The 14,361-nt window shown below is 42.9% G+C and overlaps 1 protein-coding gene across 4 annotated transcripts in view; it reads right to left on the reverse strand.

The window, feature by feature from the left end:
* acacb (acetyl-CoA carboxylase beta) overlaps positions 1–14,361 on the reverse strand; it is a 137,958-nt gene that overhangs the window by 41,879 nt on the left and 81,718 nt on the right. For all 4 annotated transcript variants that reach the window (XM_078227283.1, XM_078227284.1, XM_078227282.1 and 1 more), the window contains 6 exons: positions 11,870–11,969; positions 10,209–10,316; positions 9,044–9,100; positions 8,874–8,915; positions 4,858–5,073; positions 2,149–2,304 (listed from right to left, as the gene is read on the reverse strand). In XM_078227283.1, coding sequence (XP_078083409.1) covers positions 2,149–2,304; positions 4,858–5,073; positions 8,874–8,915; positions 9,044–9,100; positions 10,209–10,316; positions 11,870–11,969 — 679 coding nt within the window. The remainder of the gene's footprint in view (positions 1–2,148; positions 2,305–4,857; positions 5,074–8,873; positions 8,916–9,043; positions 9,101–10,208; positions 10,317–11,869; positions 11,970–14,361) is intronic.

The following is a 14,361-nucleotide window of genomic DNA, read 5'->3' on the forward strand; positions in this document are numbered from 1 at the left end:
AACAACTTCTTCTCTGCTGCCATCAGACTTTTGAATGGACTTACCTTACATTAAGTTGATCTTTCTCTACACCCTAGCTATGGCTGTAACACTACATTCTGCACTCTCTCGTTTCCTTCTCTATGAATGGTATGCTTTGTCTGTATAGCGTGCAAGAAACAGCACTTTCACTGTATACTAATACCTGTGACAATAATAAATCAAATCAAAGCAAAAATCAAACAATTACCCCAATCAGCTTGTGTTGTGATGTGCCTTTCCTCAGAGAAGTGAACATAGATTGTGCCCCTCAACTAACACAAGATTTGAGTGACTTTGCAACTCCAGTAACTTACACAATTCAATTCATGGTGAGCCCTTTAAGCAAGCTCTGAATTTTGATGAGAGCAGAAGTCATCTAGCGAGGCAGGTCAATGACCAGAATACTTAGACCCATGAGCAAGATTAGACCGAGCGATATAAATCTGCAGACATTCCTTAAAGTTTATTTGCTATTGTCATAAGTAGGCTTACATTAACACTGCAATGAAGTTACTGTGAAAATCCTCTAGTCGCCACACTCCAACGCCTGTTCAGGTACACTGAGGGAGAATTTAGCATGGCCAATGCACCTAACCAGCGTATCTTTTAGACTGTGGGAGGAAACCAGCGCACCGGAGGAAACCCGCGCAGACACGGGGAGAACGTGCAAACTCCGCACAGACAGTGACCCAAGCCGGGAATTGAATCCGGGTCCTTGGCGCTGTGCGGCAGCAGTACTGTGTCACCGTGCCACCTGGAAACCAGATCAAAAGATGCCAAGTTGGGCAGGCTGCCATTATAATAAAATTAACATTGACGTTCTGTCCACAAGTACTTTATGCAAATGTATAGAACATAGAACAGTACAGCACAGAACAGGCCCTTCGGCCCACAATGTTGTGCCGAGCTTTATCTGAAACCAAGATCAAGCTATCCCACTCCCTATCATCCTGGTGTGCTCCATGTGCCTATGCAATAACCGCTTAAATGTTCCTAAAGTGTCTGACTCCACTATCACTGCAGGCAGTCCATTCCACACCCCAACCACTCTCTGCGTAAAGAACCTACCTCTGATATCCTTCCTATATCTCCCACCACGGACCCTATAGTTGTGCCCCCTTGTAATAGCTCCATCCACCCGAGGAAATAGTCTTTGAACGTTCACTCTATCTATTCCCTTCATCATTTTATAAACTTCTATTAAGTCTCCCCTCAGCCTCCTCCGCTTCAGAGAGAACAGCCCTAGCTCCCTCAACCTTTCCTCATAAGACCTACCCTCCAAACCAGGCAGCATCCTGGTAAATCTCCTCTGCACTCTTTCCAGCGCTTCCACATCCTTCTTATAGTGAGGTGACCAGAACTGCACACAATATTCCAAATGTGGTCTCACCAAGGTCCTGTACAGTTGCAGCATAACCCCACGGCTCTTAAACTCCAACCCCCTGTTACTAAAAGCTAACACACCATAGGCCTTCTTCACAGCTCTATCCACTTGAGTGGCAACCTTTAGAGATCTGTGGATATGGGCCCCAAGATCTCTCTGTTCCTCCACAGTCTTCAGAACCCTACCTTTGACCCTGTAATCCACATTTAAATTAGTCCTACCAAAATGAATCACCTCACATTTATCAGGGTTAAACTCCATTTGCCATTTTTCAGCCCAGCTTTGCATCCTATCTATGTCTCTTTGCAGCCTACAACAGCCCTCCACCTCATCCACTACTCCACCAATCTTGGTATCATCAGCAAATTTACTGATCCACCCTTCAGCCCCCTCCTCTAAGTCATTAATAAAAATATAGTATTGCAATATTATTACACCGACCCCAGATAATTAGGAAAAGCAAATTCTGGAAGAAGGCACAATGAATTTTAAGTAGCTATTTCTTTGATATGTTTTAAGCAATTCTCCACAGGTCCAAAGGAGTTTTTCATTTTATACATAATGGCATGCATTAGTAATGTGTATCATAGAAATTCCCCACAATTGGGTCAAAAGTAAAATATTTGCTTGCTTCTACCATTTTTCTTTGTTTTTAAATGATAGAAAGTGAATGCATGAGCAATGACTTGATTAACATTGTTGAACTAATAATCCAGAAAACAAGAAATCAGAACTTTCCAGACCTTGGACGGGTCCATTATCACAGTTGGCACGAAGTTGAGGAAGATATGGTTGCAGTCAGTGTGTACAGTCTGTTTATTAAAAGCCACCTCTAGTTCATCCATGGCCTCAAGCAGCAGTCGCTCCCCCTCATTCTGGAGAAATTCAAAGGAGGCTTCCTACAAAATGTACAGCACACAAGATTGAAATCACTGAGTTCCAGAATAAATCGGTTTAATTTTGTTGTAATGTTTTTCAGAGTCAGAATCTTATTTTTAACCATGCTTCCCTACTTGACAACTGCTTTCCGAGGCCTCTACAAGTACATTGAATCATGCAATCTACAGTGTAGGGGGACGACATTTGGCCCATCGAGCCTGCAATGACAAAATTCCACCCAGACCCTACCCCCGTAACCCCACATATTTACCCTCCTCGTCCCCCTGACACTAAGGGACAATTTATCATGGCCAATCAACTTAACCTGCACATCTTTGGAGTATCATAGAATCCCTACAGTGCAGAAAGAGGCCATTCAGCCCATTCGAGCCTGCATCGACAACAATCCCAGCCAGGTCCTATCCCTGTAACCCCACATATTTACCCTCCTAGTCCTCCTGACACTAAGGGGCAATATATCATGGCCAATCAACTTAACCCGCATATCTTTGGAGTAGTAATCTAAGTTCACCTCAAAGAGGTATGGTCCTGTCATGACTTTCCCTTCCCTGGCTAAAATGCTCCCTTGAGAGAAAGCTTTAAAAAGTTTTTGATATTTAGTTTAAGGGAAGTTCTTACCAATTCATATCTCAAAAAAATATTCAGTAGCCTAATGAGTAATAATAATGAAGGAGAAGCCTACTGCTATCACTGCCATCTTGTGTTCCCTGTGGAAAGGTAATACCATGTGTGTTAATTAGATATATTAGTGATAATGTACAGGAGAAAAAATGCTGGTAACTTAGAATTTACTCTTAAGGTTTGGATTTTTTGAGATCCCACCCCTGCGGCAAGTTTTATGGCGAAGGAGGTGGCTCACTATTGGCCGCTGGCACCATCTCCCAATCCCACCCAAGTTAATGGCCATTTATGTTGCTTGCTGGCCGCGCTGCCAGGGAACTCGCCACGGGGGTTCATCTTTAGCAGGACCAGAAGATCCTGCCAGCAGGAAGGGCCGGAAAATTCCACTCCATGAATTAATTTTCATTCCAATGTTAATGTTTCTTCGTAATGTCAAGTCCAGTGGAGCCCTGGATTCCATCTCCCCCGTTCACCTTTATCATGTCAGAAATAGGGCAGCAGTTGGATATTCAGCCCTTCACACCTGCTCTGTCATTCTTGACTGATCTTCTCTCTCAGCTCCTCCTTCTCGCACCATCCTTATCTTCTATGATTCCCTTAGTATTCAAAGATCTAGCGATTTAGTCTCGAATATACTCAATAACTGAACACCCTCAGCTCTCTGGGGCAGAGAATTCCAAGGGACCAGAATCCCGAGTTAAGAAATTTCCCCTAATCTCAAGTCATAAATGGCCGACTCTTATTCTGAAATTGTGACCCCGTGTTCTAGATTTTTCAGCCAAGGGAAATCTGGCATCTACCCTGCCATGTATCTTGAGAATATAGGTTTCAATCAAATCACCTCTCATTCTTTTAAACTCTAAGGAACTTAGGCCTAGACTATTCAATCTCTCCTCAGAGGACAATCTCCTCATTCCAACCTTCGATTATAATGGAGGATGCTATTTTGTAACCATCTCGGATATTGTATTATACACTGCCATTATTCTATAACTACTGCCTCAAAAACATTCCTTTAACCCATCGTAGAGAAGAAAGAAAAATAAATATCTTCAATGTCTTTTAATAGAAATGTTATTGGTTCCAATACCATGGATGGAATTTTACCACCCTTCCAACCAGTGGGATTTTCCAGTCTGGCTGAAGTCAATGGGCTTTTCAATGATTCGCTGCATTTTACAGCCTCTGCCACAAGGGGGGAGGAAAACTTTGCTCTATGTGTTATCCTGTATAACTTTCTTCTCCACATCTGTTTAATTACCCAGTTTACAAACTCTACACATAAAACAACGTCAGTTTTATACCTGCGAATGGGATTGGAGATTATAAAGGTAAGTATAGAGGGAAATGATGAAATACTCTGGTGGACATCATAGTCCTTGTGATGGGCAAGGTTGACAACAGTCCATGGTTATAAAGAGTGAAGATGAGGGAAAGTTTTAATATTCTTAGTTATTCTGATTACCTTTAGGAATCTGTGAGTGCATGAACAAAACCTTTTCTCAAGAGATTAAATATATGAGGTAGAACTCATGATAGGGTAGATTTTAAGACCGTAGGAACGGAAGTAGGCCATTTGGTCCATCGACTCTGCTCCGGCATTCAGTGAGCTCATGACCAATCTGATATGATATGATAATCCTCAACTCCACTTTCCCACCTTATCCCCATAACCCTGGATTCAGTTACTGATTAAAATAAGACTTTCCACTTGGGCTTCAGAAACAGCAAGTCAGATGCATCGAATAGCTTTTTCTTGCTCAAGCCTTATGTTGCAATCACTTTCTTTCTTCCATCCCAAATTCTGACTGAATTGGACTCAGTTTTTGGTGTGGCATGTCCATAATACTAGTTTTTGCTAAACTGAACCATGTCTTTGGTTGCAATCAAAAGGTTGTACACAAATGCTCCACAATCCCTCGGATTCTCACCTTAGTGATGAGGTCAGGATGTCGTACTATTGCTCGGACAAAGAATCTGTAGTCAGTGACCTCTGCCCCCTTCTTCACCTTGGCAGCACCTAGGTACAGGTGCATCTTGTGATTACCGCAGGGAACAGCAGTGAGGTCAAAGTTCTGCATTCGGTTGAGTTCCAGCTGAAAGGCCAGCGCTGGATCCAGATGTCGATAAATATGATCCTCTGCAAACTGGATAATGAGATTTTAAAGCACAAACACATCATATACTTTTAAAAATAAATAAAATTATTTCTCCCCTCTTCAAATTATAAGTTTATGCGACATTATAGTTCTATTAAGATAAATGTCCTGCCACTAGATCACAAAAGTGTTAGTTCCTCAGGTGAAACACAAAAACTAGAAGCAGGAGTAGGCCATTCGGCCGTTCGAGCCTGCTCTGCCATTCATTATGACCATGGCTGATCATCAAATTCAATATTCTGATCCCCCCTTCCCCCCATATCCCTTGATCCCTTTAGCCCCCAGAGCTATATTTAATTCCTTCTTGAAATCATACAACGTTTTGGCCTCAACTACTTTCTGTGGTAGTGAATTCCACACATTCACCACTCTCTGAGTGAAGAAATTTCTCCTCGCCTCAGTCCTAAAAGGTTTACTCCTTATCCTCAAACTATGACCCTTAGTCCTAGACTCCTCAACCATCCGAAACATTTTTTCTGAATCTACCCTGTCTAACCCTGTTAGAATTGTGTACGTTTCTATGAGATCCCCTCTCACTCTTCTAAACTCCAGTGGATATAATCCTAACCGACTTAGTCTCTCCTCATATGACAGACCTGCTATCCCAGGAATTAGTCTGGTAAACCTTCGCTGTACTCCCTCTATAGCAAGGACATCCTTCCTCAGATAAGGACTCCAAAACTGCACACTATACTCCAGGCCATCTTGGGTATTGCGCAGTGAGAAAGGATTCATTGGCAATCTAGTTGTGAGAGAACCCTTGGAGATGAGTGACTATAATATTATGATAGAATGCTTTGTCAAGGTGGACAGTGACATGGTTGATTCTGAGGCCAGGGTCCTGAGGATGTTTAACCATGTGGAGTGGGTTTTAAATCACAGAAGTCGATTGTCATATGACATCTGCAAATGTCCACTTTGCGGCAGGTATTGCTGGAGAGAAACAGAAGTGGGAACTTTGGCTAATTTTCCATGTTTGGGCCACTTAAAGCAATTGAAACATCATAATTGAGATCAGCTAGCATAGCATAGACTAGGGGTAGAAGTTGGTCGGTATTGCTCAGAACCACACTGTGCACTGCATATATCCACTGAGGTTTATTTGGTAGCACGAGCTTTCGGAGCACTGCTCCTTCATCAGGTGAGTCTACCGGAGTCCAACGCCGGCAACTCCACATCATATAGCCACTGAGCCTTCAAGTGCAACAATATTAACTAACATGTTCTAGAGAGGCTTCTTGCTTCGTTAAGTTAGGATTTAACTTGTTTACCTACATACCATGTTTTTAAAAAAAAGGTACATGGGCAGAATTTTACCACACATTTTGGGACTTTGACATCAGGACCAGATGAGGCTTCTGAGTCCACATTCAGTGGGAGCCAGACCGAGGGAACAATTTACCTGGAGGTGGCCTCCCAAATTGGTTGCCTCTGGGCCTTTGGTCCAATTAAGGATGGCAGGATGCTGCTGGCTTCAGAAGGCTGACAGCTCTCTATTCTTGACAGCCCCACTTGGAAAGGTGATGAGAAAAATCTCTCTGCATTAACAGGGCCTTTAATTTTTGAATTTGGCTGCCAGCCTACATTGGGCAGTAGGCTGATCTGAATCTGGTGCTGCCATCATTGGGAAACTTCCCATCCTCCACTTTTCCCCCAGCCCACTGCCCCCCCAACCCCCCGGCAACAGGAAAACCCTATCCACTCTGTCTTTCTGAAAAGATGATGAGGAAAATCTCTCTGTACAAGAAGTGAAACTTGTCAAAATGCACGGTAAGCAAAACATGCACGTTTTCTGGTTCCCCACCTGAAACAGAAAGTTTATCCATGAAAATAATCAGCATGATTTTCTGGCCATTCCGACCGGTGGGATTTTCCGGTCCCATTGAACATGACCGCACCCCATGACGGGTTCCCTAGCAGCAGGGCGGGTGAGCCAAACAAAACGCCGGAAGATTCCATTGGTGGCTAATAATGAGCCACCTCCACTGCCAGAAAGCACGACACGGGGATGGGGGTGGGGGTGGGGGTGGGAGCAAATTCTTTTACACCTTAATAGCGTGTGTTCTGAAGTGAGTAGGTCTGGCGGTCTCTGCTCTGAGCAATGTTTTGGGGTAAGCAGACTATAATTTGGTTGAACCAGATGAAGGAGAGAGAACAGGAGCTGGCGATCTGTAGCTGTAGCCTCACACACTAACTCAACAGGTGGCATGATGGCACAGTGATTAGCACTGCCGCCTCAAAGCGCCAGGAACCCGGGTTCGATTCCCGGCTTGGGTCACTGTCTGTGTGGCGTTTGCACATTCCGGGTGCTCCAGTTTCCTCCCACCGTCCAAAGATGTGTGGGTTCGGTGGATTGGCCATGCTAAATTGTCCCTTAGTGTCAGGGGGATTAGCTAGGGTAAATGCATGGGGTTATGGGCCTGGGTGGGATTGTGGTTGGTGCAGACTCGATGGGCCAAATGGCCTCCTTCTGCACTGTAGCATTCTATTTTTAAAAAATGGCAATCTGAATTGGGAACAAACAGCTTGCCACTGACTGTTTGTTTTATAAAAAGGTTTTAACTCAATTCTGCTTAATCATGGAACATTTTCATTACTTAACGCCTGTGAGGAGCTTCATTTGGTTATGCTGTACTTGTATTCATTCAAGATTAAGATTCAAAGTAATTTGTCTTGGTCTCTGTTGTTCAGCTGAGATAGGGAATGAGAATGGGGTGAAATTAAATTTTTTAATTAAAAAAAAAATGTTTTCAAATTAGTAGCACTTTTGGGATTGATGATTGAGTCAACAATGAAGAGATATGTTTGTGCTTAACACAGCATGTTCATTGAATGACAGGTCAAATGCAGCTAAATGTAAAGGCCAGGGATTTCCTGCTCCTGTTTGTGTCGGGCAGGTTCGACAACGGGAGTGGAAAATATAATGAGAAGGCCAAAGTTGCATTTCAATCGACATCAAAGCAGGAAGCGGTTGTCCCATCCCCCCATCGGTGACAGGCTGTATTTCCCAACATGCAACATCGGGGACCTCATTATAATAAATTAACATATAATTATCAGGCCCATACACTGGAATCATTCCCCGTGTCAAAAGTCCATCCACGGCGGCGGGCTATCAGAACGGTATGAAACACGACTGGCCTCAGAAGGTATGCACCTGGTGAGTGGTACTCACAATGGAGCTCAAAGGGGAGTGCACTGTTCAGGGGGAGAGGGTAGAGCCAGGGTAATGCCAGCAGGCGCGAGGAAGGTTGCCAAGGGTGGTGCCAGGAGAAGCCAGGCAGAATGCTGGGCGTGGTGTCGGTGGTGGGGGGAGGGGGGAGATGCACCTGGGCGAAGATGGTTTCCTGCTTTTCTAGCTGTACACTGGGAAAGCCTTTAAAAATGGCACCCGGATCAATGACTGTCCGATTTGATGACGGAGTGGGCAAATCAGAGGCCACCCGCTAGCGATACGTCCTGAAACCCGTGACTGCCACTCACCTTAAAAGCCCTGCAGTACAGCTGAACGGATTGGACAGCTGTTGGCCAATGGGATTGGCCAACACTTCTCCAAGGCGTGACCTCCTTCCAAGGGCAGACAGAAGTCCTTCCCACTGCCAATGAGAAGTCAGCTGAGCGTGAAATGGCAGTGGGCTTCTGAAGGTTGGCAGGAACAGGACGGCAAGCGCCCATCCTGCAAATTCTACCCTTGGAGTTTTCTTAATGCTTCAAAAGGTGTACTACCACAACAACTCAAAGAGGCAATACTTATCATTCTTGTATCTGTGGTAAATGGTTTAATGTACCTCAGCTCCTGCCCTGAAGGTGAAGTATTTGGGAAATTCTCGCTGTGAAAGAAAGGAATTGGGAAGAAAATTTTAAATTCAGTGATCACATTGCAGATACTTAAAATTGCAGTAAATAATCTTCGATGTAAAAGTCTTCAGAACTAATGAAGCAATTTAAGAAAGCTCACCTTTTGTCCAACAAGAAAGGTGATTCGTCTGATTCCGTAGTCAAAGAGAAATGCTCTCTGTAAATGCAAGGAAAAGGAACAGCTGACGACTTTGATTTTTTTTGTGGCAAAATCAAATTAGAAAGATAATATTTTCAGGAGTCGCCTGCTCTAGATCATACCGGGAATTTGGTTTCGTTACTGTATAAAATTTGCAATGAGCATGGGTTAAATCCTCACTAAATATTGGAAGGTATATTTCTGATGCCACCGTTTCCTGTCCTAAAATACCTTTTACTATTTCATAACTTTAATTAATAAATAGTAAATGCTCTAAAGTTTACATAAAGTTTATTTATTTATTAGTCACAAGTAGGCTTATATTAACACTGCAATGAAGTTACTGTGAAAATCCCCTAGTTGCCACACTCCGGCGCCTTTTCAGATACACTGAGGGAGAATTTAGCATGGCTGATTCACGTCTTTCGGACTTTGAGAGGAAACTGGAGCACCCAGATATGCCAATGGATAGTGCATTAGGTAATTCAAAATGCAATTGATGTGGAGATAGGAAAGTTAGGGCACAAGAAAAATGAGTTTAAATCAATTATATTCCTTGACCTTTCTCATGTGAAAATGAACCGATTTTGATTACACTATGCCTTTTCAAAGCACTTGCGATGAACTGCAACTAAAACTACAATTCCCATGAGGCAGTACTTCTAACTATAGTGAAAAGAAAAACTTGCATTTATATAGCACCTTTCACCACCACCTGACACTAAAACATTTTGCAGCCAATTAAATACATTTTGTTTGAAGTGTAGTCACTGTTGCAATGTAAGAAATGTGGCAGCCAATTTGCACACAGCAAATTCCCATCCCACAATATGATAATGACCAGTTATCTACTTTTGTGACATTGATTGAGGGATTAAATATTGGTCAGGATAACTCCCCTGCTCTTCTTCAAAATAGGGCTGTGGGGACCTTTACGTCTATCCGAGAGGACAGATTAACATCTCGTCCAAAAGACTACACCTCTCAGTGCAACACTCCCTCAGTGCTCGGGGTCTATTCCTGGAGTGAGATTTGATACACAAGCCTTCTGACTCAAGAGGTGAGAATGCTACCAACAGACATGACCTTTCATGGGTCAAATCTAAAAGGTAGGTTTTACAGATACCTTCGACTGGCAGAACTTGCTGAAGATAGGCACTAGTTCATCATCCTGCTCACAATCGACTTCTTTGAGAGCAACATTCAGAATATGGATTGGTTCCTCCTTCAAGCTCTGTTTAAGCAAATAACATTTAAAAATGCTTTTTATTATAATTGATAATGGACTTTCAGGCCCGATGAGATAAGCAGTAAGTCTCTCAGATATGTCCATTGAAAATCTGAGAGTGGAGTTTTACGGCCCTGTCGTGTCTATAAAATGAGGCGAGCCATTCAAAAGTCCATCGACTTTGGCGGCACCATAAAATCCCACAGGGGTAAAATTCCACCCCCGTATTTTCTGAGGCAGGTGAATGTTTCAGTCACTTCTAGTTGGTGACCTACTCCATCTGCATTTCATTGATTCAGCTCTGGTCATTACAGTTCTGAGCTTTCGAGTCCAGATGACTCTTTGACAAAGCTTTGACAAAGGGTCATCTGGACTCAAAACATCAGCTCTTTTCTCTCCTTCGAGATGCTGCCAGACCTGCTGAGATTTTCCACATTTTCTCTTTTGGTTTCAGGATCAGCAGTAATTTGCTTTTATTACAGTTCTGACCTTGTCTTTCTCATTCTTTCTGTAATCGAAAGATTTTGATAGCACAGGAGGAGGCTACTCAGCCCATCTGTGCTAGCTTTCTGAAATCAAGCTTTCATTGTCTCTAGACTTTGCAACTTTCTGATGTTGTCAAACTCATCCAAAACACTCTGCCTGCAACTTACCCTGCACTACTCCCCCATTCATTCATCATCCTGTACTCAAGAATATCCATCACTTCCATTCCACTCTACTTATCCTACACACTTTTGAATTTCATATTTTCCACATATTCATCTAAAATCTTTTTTTAAAAAAGCATTATGGATTTTGTTTTCATTACTATTTCTGTGGAACACGTCCTAACAACCTTATGCATAAAATAAATCCTTCAAACTCTTCCTTTTTTTTGGAGATTAACTTAAAATTTATGCTCAATAGTTAGCGGCTGGAATTCTCCTGCTGTTCCCAACCCGCCGCCGCTGCCAGCAAGAGTTAGACTCTCAGTCAAATCTCCATTCATTGCAGCGGGGCTGGAGAATCCCAGTTGCGGGTGAGGTCAGAGAATCCAGCCCATCAATTCAACAGCTAGTGAAACAGTTTATTTTTCTCCCCAAAAATCCCTCTTAAATCTTCATCTTGAAAAGGTTCCAGTTTTCACCATCTCCTCTAAAGCCATCCATCCTTGGTATCATCTTATTGAATCTCTTCTGCACCTTTCTCATGATCTGGACATCCTTCCTAAAGTAAGGTATCCAAACCTAGACAGCATACCAACTGGCCTTGCTCCTGTCTGCATTCTCTCATCACAGTCTCCTAATCCAGACCTCAGAATTTCTCATCTTACCTTTCTCTTGCAATGTGCAAGTTTTGAAATCCCACACTTGGTGTTCTTTAACTTTCCTGAGTTGCTGCACCCTCTCTTTGTCTCTCTTTTTTTTAGCTTTTTTTGTCCTAGGATTTTCTTAGTGCACTTTCCATTTTTTAAATTAAGTGTTGCATTGAAAGTCTACAAGCATCAACTGGAGAAAGCAGCGTACATGTTTATAAATGTGAAATTCCACATATAAGGTGAAGAGATCGATACCCACCTTAACATCCTGCTGATCAAAGAAAGTGGACCTTGTCTCGGAAAACAGTGGACTATCCAGAAATGGGTCAGCAAAGCAGGCAATCACTTCTTCAAAGTTTCTTTAAAAAGTACAAATATTCAAACTGTTGACAGACTGACAATAAAAAGCATTGGATAATTTATAGTGTCAGTTTGAGCCTGCTGTTGAGACATACACTGAACTTATTGTGTTTTCATCGGTATTATTGCCGGGGCTAATTTTTCACAACACTGTATGGAAACAGTGAATAAAGTCCCACTACTGACATTCAATTTGAATGCACTAGCCATGAAAATGACTAGGTAATCTGCCAATATAGTTATGTAAATTCGATTTCCTAATAGAATCATAGAATAGAATCATAGAATCCCAACAGTGCACAAGGAGGCCATTCAACCCATCGAGCCTGCGCGACAACAATCCCACCCAAGCCTTATCCCCATAACCCCACGTATTTACCCTGCTAATCCCCCTGACACTAAGGGGTAATTTATTAGTTAATAATTTAGCAAAAAACTAGCTTTCATACATTTACTTTTAAAAATCCATTTTAAAAAACTTCTTTGCATTTCTCCTCTTCCGAAGGCACTGATGCATGCAGGCATATAGTCCATGGAATCTGTAACACCTCAACCAAACTTCTCCAGAAAGTATCAGCAGGCATTTATTTGGACCATGGACGTGAACCTCTAGACATCCAAAATACTCACTCTCAAATTAGTCCAGGGGAGGGAAGAGATTATTCAAAGGAATCCAAGGTTAGAAGACTAAAGTGTACAAGGTTAGAGTACAACAGAGGAGCAAGACACATAGGTAGGAAGCAGCAAGGGCATGTAGGCAATGGGGGTCAGTGAGGAAGGATGATGGGTAAGGAAGATGTAACATGAGAATGGGATGCAAGTAGTGGAGTTTAACTGAATGGTACAGAGAGGAGAGCTCAGCGAAGGCATTAACTCGAGAGGTAATGAAAGAATTGTAATTTCTGCACCAATGGAGCTCAACTAAAAGTGGAAACAGCCAATCTGTTGAGGTGCAAGTCATGAGTCACAGTAATGGATGGGATGGTGAAATTTGCAGCACAAGTCAAACTCAGAGTCCAAACAAACACAAAGATTGGACATCATCTGGTTTGGCCTCTGAGCAGCTGGAGGTAAGGGCACAGTGTGTGCTATTGCTCCTCCTGATGTTCAGTTGCTGTAAATTCCAGCTCATCCACAATGGTGTCAGCCAAGCAACCTGGTGCATGTGGATGGCTTCAGATGCAAGGGCGAATGTTACTTGCTATTTATCAGTCCAAGCCCCTGACACAAGTTGCAAATGTTGACTCAATTACCACAGGTAATGTTACAAAGAATGACTGTGAACATGAAGAAAGGAAGTAGTCCGAGGCATGGGACCTTGGGTACACCGAGGGTGACCACACAGAGATGAGGAGAGTGGCCATTGCTGGATAGGTTCTGTACTGAAACGAGAAAGATTGGAATGTGCAAAGATGAACCACGAAGGAAAGGCAGTGGAATCATACAGAAATGTCAAGGTGAGAACACATATTAAAGTCACAGTCAGAAAGGAGGCCCCTAGTCACTTTAAACAGAACAGAGGCCAGATACAGGAATTCTGGAGTTTCAAAACTCTGAAGCTGTTGCCTAGTACTACCTTGTGCCCAGAGTTGACATATTTGGAAACAAGTGAAAAATCACAAGTGGTGCCCATCAAAACTAATATTCCTTCCAGTTTTGAAAGAAATTGAGAAAATACTTGGTCTGGGCTGATAAGTGGCAAGTAATATTCACACCATTAAAGTGCCAGACAATGACCACCTCCAACAAGAAAATACAACTATCTTCCCTTGACATTCAATGGCATTTATCATCTCTGAATCCCCCACGATCAACATCCTGTGAATTACCATTGATCAGATACTGAATCGGACCAGCCATATAAACACAGTGGCTGCAAGAGCAGGTCAGAGGCTGGGAACTCTGTTCAAGTAACTCACCTCCTGACTCCACAAAGCCTGTCCACCATCGACAAGGCACAAGTCAGAAGTGTGTTGGAATACTCTCTGTGGGTGCAGCTCCAATAACACTCAAGAAGCTCAACACCATTCAGGACAAATGCAAGTTTTCTCCAAGTCACCCACCATCTGACTTGGAATTATATTGCTGAGATCAGAATCCTGAAACTCCCTTCCTAACAGCCCTGCAGATGCACCTACAGCATAGGAACTGCAGTGCTTTACGAATGTGGCTCAGCTCCACCTTCGCAAGGGCATTAGTGATGGGCAGTAAATGCTGGCCTTGCCAATGATGCTCACAACCTGCGAAGGAATATTAAAAAACCTGTCGTTTAACATTAATTTATTAGTGTCACGAGTATGTTTACATTAACACTACAATGAAGTTACTGAGAAAATCCCCTAGTCGCCACACTCCTACGCCTGTTCGGGTACACTGAGGGAGAATTTAGCA

The sequence above is a fragment of the Mustelus asterias genome, chromosome 13 (genome assembly GCF_964213995.1).
Source record: "Mustelus asterias chromosome 13, sMusAst1.hap1.1, whole genome shotgun sequence".
NCBI lineage: Eukaryota > Metazoa > Chordata > Chondrichthyes > Carcharhiniformes > Triakidae > Mustelus > Mustelus asterias.